Below are 14,213 nucleotides of genomic sequence, written 5' to 3'. Positions count from 1 at the left end.
AAAATACATTGATTAGATCCAACATTTTTTCATCAAAGAGGAATTAGGGCTGAGCGATATGATAATCTAGTTTTAGTATGTGTATAGTATGTGTATGTGTGTAGTATGTTTGTGTGTCAGAGCAGAGAGTAGAGGAGATACATCTCTCTGCTCTAAGAGTCACCTGCTTCTGTATCTCTCGTTCGGATGCTGGGTAGGTGAAGGCTAGGCTGATACAAGGTTTTGCAGGTGATGTAAACATGAGTGGAGTATGGAGAGTGAGTTTAAGTATTATAGTTTAGCTCAAGCCAACTCAATTCTGATCCTGCTCTGCACAATTTGCTGAATTAAAGGAGAAATATATTAAAATATGAAAACATACTTTTACCTTTTGAATGTTCTTAATTCAATATTAAATTAAGAAATAAGTGATTATTTTGTGAATTGTCCATAGCAAAAATCACTGAATTTATAAAAAATGTGCTATATAATTATATTGTCATTGGGATATAAAGTGACCTAGATATCGGGATATGAATTATTGATCATATTGTGCTGCCCTAAAGGGGAACTAGTTCAGAATCAGTTCAATTCAACAAAACAAAAAAAAAAAAATCACAACAAATGTATTTCTGGATAGTAAAAAAGACCATTGATTACTGTTTATACAGTTTTATGCAGACGCTTAGACAACACTGCTCAAATTTTCTGTTGATGTGAATTTCTAATCAAATAAATAATAAACCGATTTCCAAAAGAAATATAGTTAAAGATGACGAATCCTTTAAAAAAAAAAAGTTACTTTATAAGATACTGCTTAGAAGATTTAGGAAAAGCTCATCTTTTAATTCTACAGGTATTGCTGCACAGTAGAACAGTGATTTGCTTTTCTGTCAACTGTATGAGAAGTTCTTGAAAGTTTTTCAGATGTTTAAATTTTCCTCTAAGCAGCCATTTCTTAACTACATTACTGAGGAAATAAATGGACTAGAGATCAGTTTATCTTCTTCTACACACGTAACTATTCACAGTAACAGAATCATTTGTCCAGGAGTGCACAGACTTCTGCATGCTCCTGTACTCTTTTTTTCAGTCTGTACCTGATACTATATGATGCTCTGCTCCATGTCTCTCCAGAGCTAACAGGTAGCTTTTCCACAAGCCCATGGTCCAGGGGCAGTTTCGGACTCCCCGCTCGTGACAGGACAACACTAGGTCTTTGATCTTCAACTGACGATCCTGAGGAAAAAAGGGTTGTTAAGAAAAGTGATCATTCCATTGTTCAATACTGCAGATAACTGGAGTGTCAGAATTGCACACAAACCTAATTAAAACGCTCAACAACATAGTATTACACTGTGCGGCGCTGCGAATCTTCAAAAGCAACAAATCACAATGCACACAATTGCATTTGATCTAGGAGCAGCGCAAAATTCATGCCAAAATGAAATGTATTCACTGTCCGATCAGAACCCACTACTGAACTCACTGAGTACTTACTAGGGGTGTCACGATCTCGATATTTTATCGAAATCGAATCGAAATGAGGTCACGATCTCGAGTATCGAAGTCAAAAAGAGGATCGACGATCCCTCCCGCGCGCGCTACGCAAATAGCGCAGCGCGCTACGCAAATGGCGCGGCACCAACACAGCGCATCCTATTCATTTAAATAGAGATAGCCACTGCATGAGCGCAGTCGCGGGAGTGTGATCACTGTTTTTATCTGTCCAACGGGGGAGGGGGGGCGGGGGTTGGGCGCGCAGGTTTTGTATCTGTATCTAACGGAGGGGTGGGTGCGCGCAGGTGAGAGCGTGTGAACTCGCTGAAATGCGTGTGTCAGTGTGACTTGAGAACACTGACTATAGATCACAGTGAGGTGGATTAAAAATCTTAAACTTATAATTGACTACACCTGTTGCTTTCCATTGAATTAAAAAAACATCTTTCTCTCAGATAAAGTAAACACAAGCGTGTTTCTGACTAAAATAAAAGCTTTTCAGGAGAGATATAAGTTATGTGTAAATATTTATAAGACAATACCCACATCACTTATCTAACCAGCCTGTACTGATTTCTGCCCCCCAATAATGCTTTCAATAACCTCTTGTAACCCCTGGGAGCCAGGGGTTACACTCTAATAGCCTTTAATAGTCTTCAGTAGCCTTTAAAAGACTTACCTGGCGGCCGTGGTGTGTCCACTAAACTCCGTAGTTATAAACATCCTGAGGTTAGCAGCGCGCTAACTGACCTGTTTATAATGTAATCCGAGCAGTTCCTCCGTGACGCTGCTCTAAACTGCTGCTGTTAGCTGCTTGGGCTGAAAGATGAACTGTAGTGAGCTGTATTATCCGGTTAGTGGGGTTAAAACCTTTATTTGTTTACAGAAACAGTAAAAACGGACTGGCTGAGCTCTGTAGCCCGTGGCTGGGCTGTACTGAAGTAGTGACTGAGTGAAGAGAGCGGAGCTTGTGCTGCTGCTGCTAGTGGTTGGATGAAGAACTGCAGCTTCATGTAATGAGCAGTTTCACCAGCCATCCACACACAGCTCTGATAAACTGCTTGTTTTAATAGTGCACACTGTTGCTACCAAAAAAAGTCACTAGATGGCATTACCATATATATCTTAATAAATAATAATAATAATATTTATAATATTTATAATAATAATAATAATAATAATAAATATATTATTTAAATTTTATGAGGCATAAAATAATAACAAGAAAAAAAAACAAGAAAATCGAGAATCGAATCGAATCGTGACCCTCAAATCGAAAATGAAATCGAATCGAGGATTTAGAGAATCGTGACACCCCTAGTACTTACTTAGTTTTACTTTAAACCAGAGAAAAAGTAATTTTGCGACAGGATATAAGAGGAAATAAACCCTTTAATACTATTAATTCTGGAACAGTTACAGATGACTGTGTGCTTTTTAGAGTTGAGTAGATTTTAACACAGATTTGATCCTCACTTTTGTGGCGTTTTCACACTAGTAATTTTTCCATGCCTGGGTTTGCTTTCTCCAGGGCTTCGGTACGTTTAGTCCAGCGTAAACGCTACTTTTGAACCCAGGAAAGATCAGTCAAGAGTACTGATCTCCACTCGGTTGTCTGGGGTTTGATGATAAAGACAGCGCTGGGTGTGGAAGCTATCCGAGCCCAGATCCACGTGGAGTGGTGTGGGTGTGTTTGGTTAATTTTTTAATTGTGACACTTTTTTTTTTTTTTTTTTTTTTCATTTTCTGCCCAATTTACACGGCCAATTACTCAACCCACTCACTAGGACTCCCCCTATCACTAGTGATGCCCCAACACACCAGGAGGGTGAAGAGTAACACATGCTTCCTCTGATACATGTGAAGTCAGCCACCGATTCTTTTTGAGCTGCTGCTGATGCAGTATTGCCGAGCAGCCTCACAGCGCGCTTGGAGGAAAGTGCAGCGGCTTGAGTCTGATACATCAGCTCACAGACGCCCTGTGCTGCAGACATCACCCTAGGAGTGATGTGGGGAGAGAGCGCCATCTACCCACCCGGAGGGAGCAGGGCCAATTGTGCTCACTCTGAGCGCCGGCAGCTTGATGGCAAAGCTGCATAAACGGGGGTTCGAACCTGCGACCTCCTGCTCATAGTGCTAGCGCTTTAGACTCTTACTGAGTTTTACGCTGACCAATTTGTCAGTCCCACCCTGAGTTCAGTAGTGGGTTGTGATTGGACTGTGATAACATTTCATTTTGGCACGAATACTGCGATGCTCCTAGACAAAATGCAATCCTGTGCTTTGAGGTTTGAGTGCAATTTTTACACGAATTCAGCATTTGATTTTGTAAATGTAAACTCTTGTTTATTGTTTTTCAACAAAGAGAAGTGCAGTGTAATGTAATGCAGTAGTGGTTTTAAATTTCATTTTGGCACGCAAAAGCAATGCATCTTGTGGATTGCATTTACATTTTTCTACAGTAGTGTTTGCTTTTAAAATTGTCTTTTAAACCCCCTCCATAGTGTTGTGCCAACTACATGAATTTGATCAACGTTAAACATATTGACAGAATGTATGTATTTTTTTGTTGATCCTAAAGGATAGTTAAGAGCACTCTTAAATTAATTAATAATTTACCGTATTCCTTTAATCCTTCAAAGTTTTATAATCTGGTGTAACTTGTGTATGAATTCTACCAATCAGGTTGTAAGGAGCAGTAAAATCACTCTGCAGAAGTATAGGGTTATACATGACTTTCAATGAAGTCAATCACTGAGGCTGGAGCAGTATTAGCATTAGTCGCAAACCACACATATCAGACTGTAGTCTGCATGTTTACCGTGTTAAAACATGCTATGTGGGATCAACTGCTAGCTGATAGCGCCCTGGGTTACCGGAACACTCAGGGTTCCTCGGTATAGCGCTGTCGGACAGCATTTACTAGCGCTAAGCACTGCTAACCATGGCTAGCGCTGCTGCTAACCGCGCTACAAATATTGGAAATCTAAGCTTACTGTAAATAACTGTAAAAAACTGAAGAGCTTTACCCAAATAAACAGTTTTCAGGAGAGAAATCTGTGTAGATTAACATCTATCACTTGTAGTAATTGACTTTACTTACAATTACTTACAATACGGTGCTTCTTATAAATATGAAAAAAAAAATTTTGAACTGAAGTTTTTTTGTTTTTAACTTAAAAGTTTAAGCTGAGATTTTACAGGACTTTTACTAAAGTAATGACTCAAAATCACCCTTATAACATATGTGCAGAAGATCAGGCTGATGAACACTTACAGCTTCATCATTTACTGAGACGTGATTTTGGGAGGTGCTATAATACTCCATGCCGGAGCAGCACCAGCCTCTGCATGTGGGCGTTCATCATCCGACACCACACTTAATAAAACAGCGAGCGAGTAGCGGCTCAGGCCATTACGCAGAAGCAATAATGCGATTAAAGGTAAAAAGAGCGGATAATTTGCTTAAGCGGAACTGCCATCAATTTAATCACCTTTCAGAGAACAAGCAGGAAACGCTGGATTTAATGACCCCCTATTCGCTCTTAATGCTCCACTCGGGGGAGGGGCTCTGTGAATCAACCCAAAGCCTGAATCAGTCCTATCTCTCAGATTCAGCCATTTTAACCCAAATAATCTCTCCTTCTTTCACTTTCTCTCTCTTTCCACATTTCTTATATATTATCTCCCTCTGCTTTTATTCTGTTTTTATCTTCCCCTTCATTCCCTCTCTCTATTATCTTCTAATCACTTCTCTTCATTTCTCACTTAATTTCTTCACTTAAGTCTACTTCTCTTCCTCTATTCCTTCTGTTTCATTCTCTCCCGTTCTCCCCTTTCTTATTTCAACTCCATCTCTCTATCCATTACATTTCCTCTCTATCTGTTTTTTTATTCCAATCTTCCCCCCACCATTTTCTTAATTCTTTTATCTTAAATCATCCCTTCATTCTTCCTCACTTTCACCACCAGCTGTTCACCCTCCTTCCTGCCATCACCCTTTCCTTTTTAGTCTCTTTCTTTCCCTATTCTCCTTTTCTGACTCTTTCACCTCCATCTGTTAGGCCTCCTTCCCATCAGCACTTTCCTCTATTCCTTTTCTTCTTCCCTTTGCACATTTCTTCATTCTCTCTTTCATTCCATTTTTGCTTGTATTCTGTTTATCCTCCCTTCACTCTTTCCCTATAATCTCTCACTCTATTCACTCAATTTAATTCCGTCTCTCAGTCCCTCTCTTCATCTGTACTGTACTCTCAAATCTATCTATACCGTTATCCATCCTTTCCTTCCCAGTCACTTTCATAACTCTTTTTCTTTCATTTGTTAACTCTCTCCCCATTCTTTCTCTTATTTCACCACCAGTTGTTCGCCTTTTTTCCCCCCACATCAGGTCCAATCTTTTCTATTTCTCCCTTCTATTTCTTCATTCACTCTTTTTCCTATTCAATTTTGTTGTTTAAAATGTTTTGCATTTTCTCTCTTCCACTTTATCTTAATCACTTTATTCTCTTTTTATTCATTCTTTTTTACATCCAGCTATTCATCATCCTTCCTGCAATCACATTTATCTCTCTTTTCTTTCTTCACATTTTCTTCTTCAGTCTCTCTCTCCTTCCTATTTTCCATATTATTTTTTAATTCTTCTCTTCATTCTCTTCCTCCAAGTCTTTTCTCCCTATCCGTCCACTCTCTCTTAAATGTTTAACTCCAGTTGTTCATTCTCCTTAAAAACCTCACATTTTCTTCTCCTCTTTTCTTTATCTCCACATTTTCTTATTCCATTTCTTTAGCTGTTTACATTTTAATCATTGTTTTCCCTTCTCCATTCTCTCATATTCCAAATCTCTTCTTTAATTTCTTCCTCTGTATCTCAGTCTGTTTAAGCTCCTCCCAGCCTACTATTCAATTTATCTTCTATTCATTCTCCTTCCAGCCATCCCCTCATTTTTTTCCTCAGTCTCTTATTCCCTCTCGCTTTTAATTTACTCTTAAATCTTACAATGTTTCTATATTCTCTCTCTCTCTAAATTCCTCCTTTCTCCGCCATCTCCCTCTTCTGTGTCTCTCTCCATTTCTTGTCTTCATTTTCTTTTCATCCTTCCTTCCATCTATCTCTGCTATTCCTTCTCTGTTCTCCCCACTATTCTCTCTGTTCCTTTTCTTTATTTTTCCACTCTCCCATTCTCAATCACCTTTCTCCATTCTCTCTCTCCTAATTCCCTTTACACTTTCTCTTTCTCTCTCTCAATTCTTCCACTCCTCCCACTCTTCTTTATTCTCTCTCCTTCATTCTCTCCCTCTATCTTCATTCTCTCCACAGCTGTGATAAAGCCCCTAAAGGCCTTTTAAATATATTGGAGCTGCTGTGCTGTGCTGCTTGCGCATCTCATTACCATCTCATTAAAATGCACATGAATAAATTAAGTGAGCTGCAGCAGGCATGCAGAACATTAACACGAAATAGCGGAGAACACTGCTGCCTCTGACACAAACAAACGCCACGCCCCAAATGATGCACAACAACCAAATCTAATTTGACTGTTCAAATCTGATTCTGATTTAAAACCACCCACAAACCAAAAGAGGATTGAATCCACTTTTACTTTAGTGTGAAAGTTGAACAAAGCCATTAGATTAAATCTATTACTCACCATCAAAACTCGTTAGGATGGATACGGCTCTGAATTGTGTGGATTGTACGGCGTGTTACACACATGCTGCATTTTACGGACAATAAAGCATACCGTATTATAAGGCAGATTATTAATGAACGTCTATTTTCTGGTCTATTTTCATAAATAAAACACAACAGAACAAAGGAGTCGCCATGTTTCTCTTCTTAGGGGGAACCTGGAAAAAGCACCCAAGTAAACAAAATTATAATTTGCTTTAAAAAAAAAAAAAAAAAAAAAAATTCTATTAAAGTCAAACAGTTGCTTGATGTTAATGTACACAGATTTCTGTATTCTGTATATTTATAGCAAGCTTAGATAGCTGTAGCTTTAGCTCTAGCAGTTAGCAGCAGTGCTTAGCAGTGTTGGGCACGTTATTTTGAAAAAGTAATTAGTTATAGTTATGCCACTAAAAAAGAACTATTTACCAGTAAAAGTAACTATTGCGTTACTATGCGCTGTGCTGGTGGACGGGGGAAAGGATGAGTTTCTTGCGGGAGCGCCGCACTAACACAAAAATTTGCTTTCAAGTCACGGGCCACAAAATATCGCTCTGCGGGCCGCGAGTTTGAGATCCCCGATTTAAAGTGCTCACTACAGACTACTGTCTCCCTCTGAGAATGAGCCTGCAGACCCCTAGAGAAACCCTGGTCTCATCCTCCCCTCCCTTGTGATTCACACACACACACACACACACTTGCGCCTTTGTCTGTATGTGCGAAGTTAAAAAAAAAAAAAGTTAATAGAGCGGCTAAAGTAACGTGCTGTAACGGGGTGTCGGAAATGGTAACGGCGTTATAGTTACAGTCAGAGTAATTAGTTAGATTACACGTTACTAAAAAAGTAATGGCGTTACAGACTCTTTTGAGCGGCAAAAGAGCTAGCGCTGCGGTTGGTGGCTAATGGTAATACTGCTCCAGCCTTGGTGCTGGAGAAACTTCACTGAAACTCCTGTATAACGCTGTACTTAAGCAGAGTGGCTTTACTGCTTCTTAATACCTGACTGGTAAAATTCATACTTATTATACATATTTCTATTATACCAGATTATAAGGCGCACTGACTATTTTCGGGAAAATAAAAGGATTTTAAATGCACATTATAGTGCAAAAAACACAGTAAATAAGAAAGGTAGAGATGTGTACGAGTGTGTGAGTAATGGATATCCTGGCATGTGTTGGTGTGAACACACACACACACACACACACACACACACGAGACTCTGAGACTCACTAGGTACGTTGTGTATTTGGCCCACAGGTCTGGTACCAGGCAGTTCTCTGCCAGCGCTCTCTCAAATATGATCTGGACTCGGGCCGGGTCCCCCTCCTTCATCTCGTAGTCGATGTAGCCCTGATACTCGGCCAGCTTCGGCGGCTCCGACACCAACTGCACACAGAGAGAAGTGCTTCCATCAAACAACAAATGACAGGCAGCTCAAAGAACATTTTGTTTAGTAAAATATAATCGATAATAGATAAATGCTGCTTGTATAACTAAGATGCAACGACTAAGATTTAAGAAACAGCTTTTGCTGCAAAAACAGCTTTAAGTCGCTTTTCTGTTCACATGGACAATCCTAGCCAGGTGTTGCTTGTCAAAATCACCCATGTGACACCCAGTATCAGGCCAAGCTTAATGCAAATTTACAGTTCTGCGTTAAACCAAGCTGTACTCTACGCGTATCCAGCGAGAGTGCGCTACACAGCGAAGTGAGTTTATACTACTGCGTGCGCATATCAGCAGCTCTGCGTCACTCTTCATTTTAAACCATTTTAAACCAAAAGTAGGAATGTGTGGCCGGGAACAGGAGGCCCGGAAGACCAGAGCTGCAGCTGTCTGTGATGCGAAGTTACATTTCCAAGATGATGCGTGTCGAGCTACGCCGTAGGTTCGATGCAGGAGTATAAATTGGCATTTAAAGGAGCACTCTGATGAGACATGATAGAGTATAAATAGCTCACCTCTGTTCTCCAATAGCATTCCAAAATGCAGAGATTTTAGCTGATGCTCCCAAAAGCCTTAAAATGTTAGTGACTGATGTTTGTGACAGACAAATGACAACTGTTTTGCTTATCAACAGCAACTTATGCAACAGTTTGCTAATCCACATTGTGTATAGTAAGATAAGAAGTAAATTATATGGTGTAGTGTATTCTTACCAAAGCCTCCTCGTACGGCCTGCTCTTCTCCAGATGCTGTGCAGCTCGCTTGTAGTTTTGCGTCACCATTTCCGGCACACCCTCCTCCGCCCAATCGGAGTATTCCGCGTAGGTCCCCTCCATGTCTGCAAACAGAAATGCAGATATACAACACAACATTTCAGCAACACTTCACATGAAACTGAAACATGACTACAGTCTGTAATCATAGAAAAGCAAAGTGTCCTTATTATCAGTAGATCTGAAAAATGGAGAACAGTCCTAATGTTATACATGATCTTTGTACACAAAAGTGGAACTTAAAAGGTCAGATTCAATGTATTCTCACTGCTACAGATAAGTTGTCTGCGTCTGACACAAAGAAAAAGATTTGGATTGGAGCCACTTTTACCTGTGTGAACATAGTAGGGATGTCACGATGTTGATATTTTATCGAAATCACTCGAAATTATGTCATGGCTCTCGTGCATCAAAGTCAAAAAGAGGATTGATGATCCCTCCCTCTAAGCTACGCAAGCGTGCACACGCTTAGAGGCTCATGTACTATATTCGGAAAGCCTAAATCACCGTTTCAGAGTAAAGTTATGGTAGCAAGAGTTTATTATACTTATAATATTTTTTTAGATATTGTATTATTGTTGTTATTATTATTAATATTATTATTATTATTAGGGAGGACTTGATGCTGTCAAGTCGTAAACAGGTGGGCCGTAAAAAAAGGAAAAAAGAAAATCGAGAATCGAATCGTGACCCTAAAATCGGAAATAAAATCGAATCGAGGATTTTAGAGAATCGTGACAGCCCTAGAACATAGCCTTAGAGAAATCATAGAAACAGGCTTTGGCAAAATTGCGTGACTAATAAAATCCAAAAATGGAGCATCATGTAGAAAAACAACTCTACATACCACAATTATACAGATTTAGAGCTTTATCACATCAGGGTCATTCAGAATAAAGTGCTCCCTTTCTGCTTTTGTTTTTCCACACCTCCCTACTGCTGTGGAAATGTGAGGAGACGTTTTTGTCCAACAAAATAGGGAGAGGAAAAAAAGCAATGAAAGAAAAAAAACAGGCAATAGGAAACATGAGCCAAGCTCAAGCTCCCACAGCCTAATCTGTGCTTTGGCTCACTCTGGTAGAAGAGAGACTGAGTGCTTTCCAGCTCCATCAACCACGTCTCCTGTGCCTTCTCTTCCACAATGTGTGAGAGAGAGAGAGAGAGAGAGAGAGAGAGAGAGAGAGAAGCTACAGCAAGAGAGCACACAAGAGAACGTAAATGAGAGAAAGAGAGAGCGAGCAAGAAAGAGAGCAAATGAGAGCGAGCCAAAGAGAAAGCCTGAGCAAGAGAGATTGAGAAAGAGAAAAAGAGAGAGAGAGAAAGAGAGAGAGAGAGAGATGCATCACACTCTCAGCCAGACCATCTGGTTGTGGGCAGGTGGAGCGGGTGGCTGTTGGCTCGGGCTCAGTGATGTCTGTGAACACCTGATAGCTCAGGGCTGGACGCGGGGCCGGACGCAGCGCTGGACGCAGCTCAGTGTGAGACGTGGCTGAGAGCCAAACCCACACAATTACAACGCTGCTCTTCCTCAAAGCAAGAAAAATCACTCTTTTATTCTGTTGTTTTCCTCTTCACAACCCGTTCCTGTGACTGTGTTTAGCTGGACCAGATCTGCACATGCTTAACCTCACCATCTCACACCTGCACTGATAAATACACACTTCAAACAGAGATCTACATGAAAAGAAAAGACTGAAGGGGGATGAAAAGAGAAATAAAAGGTAAACGGTTTAAATAAAATACAAAGATCGTAAACCGAAAAAGACATAAAAGGGGAAAGAGAGAAAAGAAAAGACATTAGAGGGGGGGGGGGCAGTGTGAGATGAGAAAGAAGCAAAAATCAGAGACAGAGGACAGGTGTGTGAGCAGAGGGAAGCAAAAGCAAAGACAACGAGACAAGAAGGAAAAAAAGCGTGAAAAAAAAAAAAAAAGACAATGTGGCCAATCCCTTTATTTACATCTGGATCTGACACACAGTTCAGAACATTTTTCTAGTAAAACAAATTTAAGTGAATAAAGGCTTATTATTTAGTACAAAATCATTTGCTTGCAATATCTGTGTCAAATCTGTGAACCACTGACCTCAATAAACTTTTGCATTCTTCCTCTGTGATGCTTTTCCAGGCTTTTACTACAGCCTCTTTCACTTCGTGTTTGTTTTGGGGGGTTACTCCCCTCAGTCTCCTCTTTAGCAGGTACAATGCAAACTCTAAACAGGGGTTGGCAATTAAATTTGGCCGCGGGCCAGATATTTTCCAAGGCATTACGAGGCGAGTCATAAAAAAAAATATTTTTTTGTAAAATGAAGTGTAATGGGATGGAGTGCTACAGACCAGTAGCTCTCCAGCCCAGAGGGTTGTTAAACCCAATTGCAGAACAGCTGATCTCACAGCAGGTAAACCCAAGAAAAGGAAAAAATAAATAGATAAACACACTGCTCCTCGTCAGGGTCGCGGTCCAATACACTACTCCTGCCCTGGCTAGTGAATTAGGACACGGCCGCGCACGACAGAGAGACAGGTAAGTATTGTCGACTATTGCCGACCCCTGGTCTAAAGGGTTGAAGTTTGGAGATTAACTAGGCCAGTCTAAAACCTTCCACTTTTTGCCTCTGATTAACTTCTTTTGTAGTTTTTGCAGTGTGTTTGCAGCATTATCGTGCTGCATGGTGAAGGATCTCCCAATCAGCTTGGTTGCATCTTTCTTAAAATTTAACAGACAAAATGTTTATGTAGACTTCTGAGTTCAGTGTAACTTAATAAAGATTAATAAATATTTTAATGAAGCCATGCAAGCCAGAATCATGACACTACCTCCACTGTGTTTCACAGCTGAGCTCGTATGTTTGTGATCTTCTAAAACAAATCTCCAAAAACACGACTTTCACATCATGTCTCTATCAGTATATAAAACTTTTTCTCCCCAGAATTTCTGAGGCTTGTCTTTGTACTTCTTTCTAATTAATGGAAACTATCGATTGTGATGCAAAGTCTGCAAAGGCAAAACCCAAATCTGAGTGTAGACATTCAGCATTATTTATTATTTCAATAATCAATGTATCAGGACATACTTGTGTGGGCAGTGTGCCAAGTCATGCTGGAAAATGAAATCTGCATCTCCATAAAAGTTGTCAGTTGCAGAGGGAAGCATAAAGTGCTGTAAGATGTTTCGGGAAAACACTGCACTGACTTTAGACTTGATAATAAAACACAGTGGATCAACACCAGCAGATGACATGTCTCTCCACACCATCACTGATCATCAGTAAATTTTACATTTCATTTGTAAATCAAGGGAGCAGAGTCTGGAGGAAGAGTAGAGAGACACACAGTCCAAACTGCTCGAGGTCTAGTGTGAAGTTTCCACCAATCAGTGATGGTTTGGAGAGACATGTCATCTGCTGGTGTTGATCCACTGTGTTTTATTATCAAGTCTAAAGTCAGTGCAGTTTTGTTTTCCCACAAAATCTTACAGCACTTCATGCTTCCCTCTGATACTGACAACTTTATGAAGATGCAGATTTCATTTTCCAGCAGGATTGACACACTACCCACACTGCCAAAAGTATCAAATTGGTCTTAAATCATATCTTTTTTTTAACATACTGATTTGAGGTTTTTATTGTTTTTTTTTTTAAAGAAACAAAATGCTTAAAACAGACCGCTCTGTGTGTAATACATCTATATAATATATAAAATATATTCTAATTTTTTTTAGATGCATCTGTATCTTCTGCACTGTGCATCAGATCCAGATGTAAATACACGGAAATAACAGTGAAATGCTGATCTGTTGTCTCTTATTCATCTTGCAGAAATAAAGCGACAGGCCTCACTGTTCCAACACTTTTGATACTAACTGTGTAAAGGAAAATGTTAGAGAGACATTGTGAAGACATTAAGAGAGAGACGTATGAATAATGCTGGTTATGAGTGAGAAACAGAATGGGCGAGTGAGAGTGAGAGAAATGGGCAGAATAACTCCTCACCCAGCAGAGGAATGGCCAGCTGGCGTCTGAAGAGTGTGTGGATTCTCTCGAGCTGTGCGTTCAGCTGCTCCTGCTGCTCCCCACTCAACACACTGCCAGGAGGAGGCTGCAACACACACACACACACACACTTCATTATATTCTGTACAGCTTACACAATCCTAACGATTCAGCCACAACAGAAGCTAACAGTCCCTAAAACTGCAACACACACTGCAGGATGCTTCTTCACTCTACACACACCCCAGAGTCGTGTTTCAGATATACAGTTATGTCCATAAATATTTGGACAATGACAAAATCTTCATGATTTTTAGATTTAATACACATGATCATTAAACATCTATTGTCTGGTCTATTTTAATACATAAGAAGCACAGGATTATAAGGAGCATTTTATGAGACACTAGTAACTAGTAGTAGGAACAGGGATGACGCCATGTTTTCCTTCTAAATGCGCTAGGTCTCACCACCTGTAAAGCTAAGCTAAGTAAGATTATATTTGCCTCTGAACAGCAAAAATGCTAGTGCTGTGGTTAGCAGCTAATGCTATTGCTGCTCCTGCAGTGCTAGCTGGGGTTAGATAGGAAGGCTACAGGCAGATAATACTCACCTCTGAACAGTAAAGGAGCTAGCGCTTAGCACGGTTAGCAGCTAATGCTAATACTCCTGGAGAACTAAACTGAAACCCCTGTATAACTCTGTACTTCAGCGGAGTGGCTTTACTGCTCCTTATTACCTGACTGGTAGAATTCATACACAAGGTGCACCAGATTATAAAGTGCACTGGTGATTTTTAGCAAATTAAAGGATTTTAAGTGCGTGCCTCATACTGTGAAAAATATTGTAATT

The 14,213-nt window shown here is 40.0% G+C and overlaps 1 protein-coding gene across 1 annotated transcript in view; it reads right to left on the bottom strand.

The window, feature by feature from the left end:
• Nucleotides 1-14,213, bottom strand: part of sart3 (spliceosome associated factor 3, U4/U6 recycling protein) — a 48,975-nt gene that overhangs the window by 18,255 nt on the left and 16,507 nt on the right. Inside the window, exons 5-8 of the mRNA XM_022666871.2 lie at nucleotides 13,362-13,467; nucleotides 9,314-9,438; nucleotides 8,385-8,540; nucleotides 1,080-1,218 (exon numbers count right to left, since the gene is read on the bottom strand). Coding sequence (XP_022522592.2) covers nucleotides 1,080-1,218; nucleotides 8,385-8,540; nucleotides 9,314-9,438; nucleotides 13,362-13,467 — 526 coding nt within the window. The remainder of the gene's footprint in view (nucleotides 1-1,079; nucleotides 1,219-8,384; nucleotides 8,541-9,313; nucleotides 9,439-13,361; nucleotides 13,468-14,213) is intronic.

This window comes from Astyanax mexicanus, chromosome 22, assembly GCF_023375975.1.
Source record: "Astyanax mexicanus isolate ESR-SI-001 chromosome 22, AstMex3_surface, whole genome shotgun sequence".
Classification (NCBI taxonomy): Eukaryota; Metazoa; Chordata; class Actinopteri; order Characiformes; family Acestrorhamphidae; genus Astyanax; species Astyanax mexicanus.
This window is presented reverse-complemented; position numbering and strand designations above follow the sequence as displayed.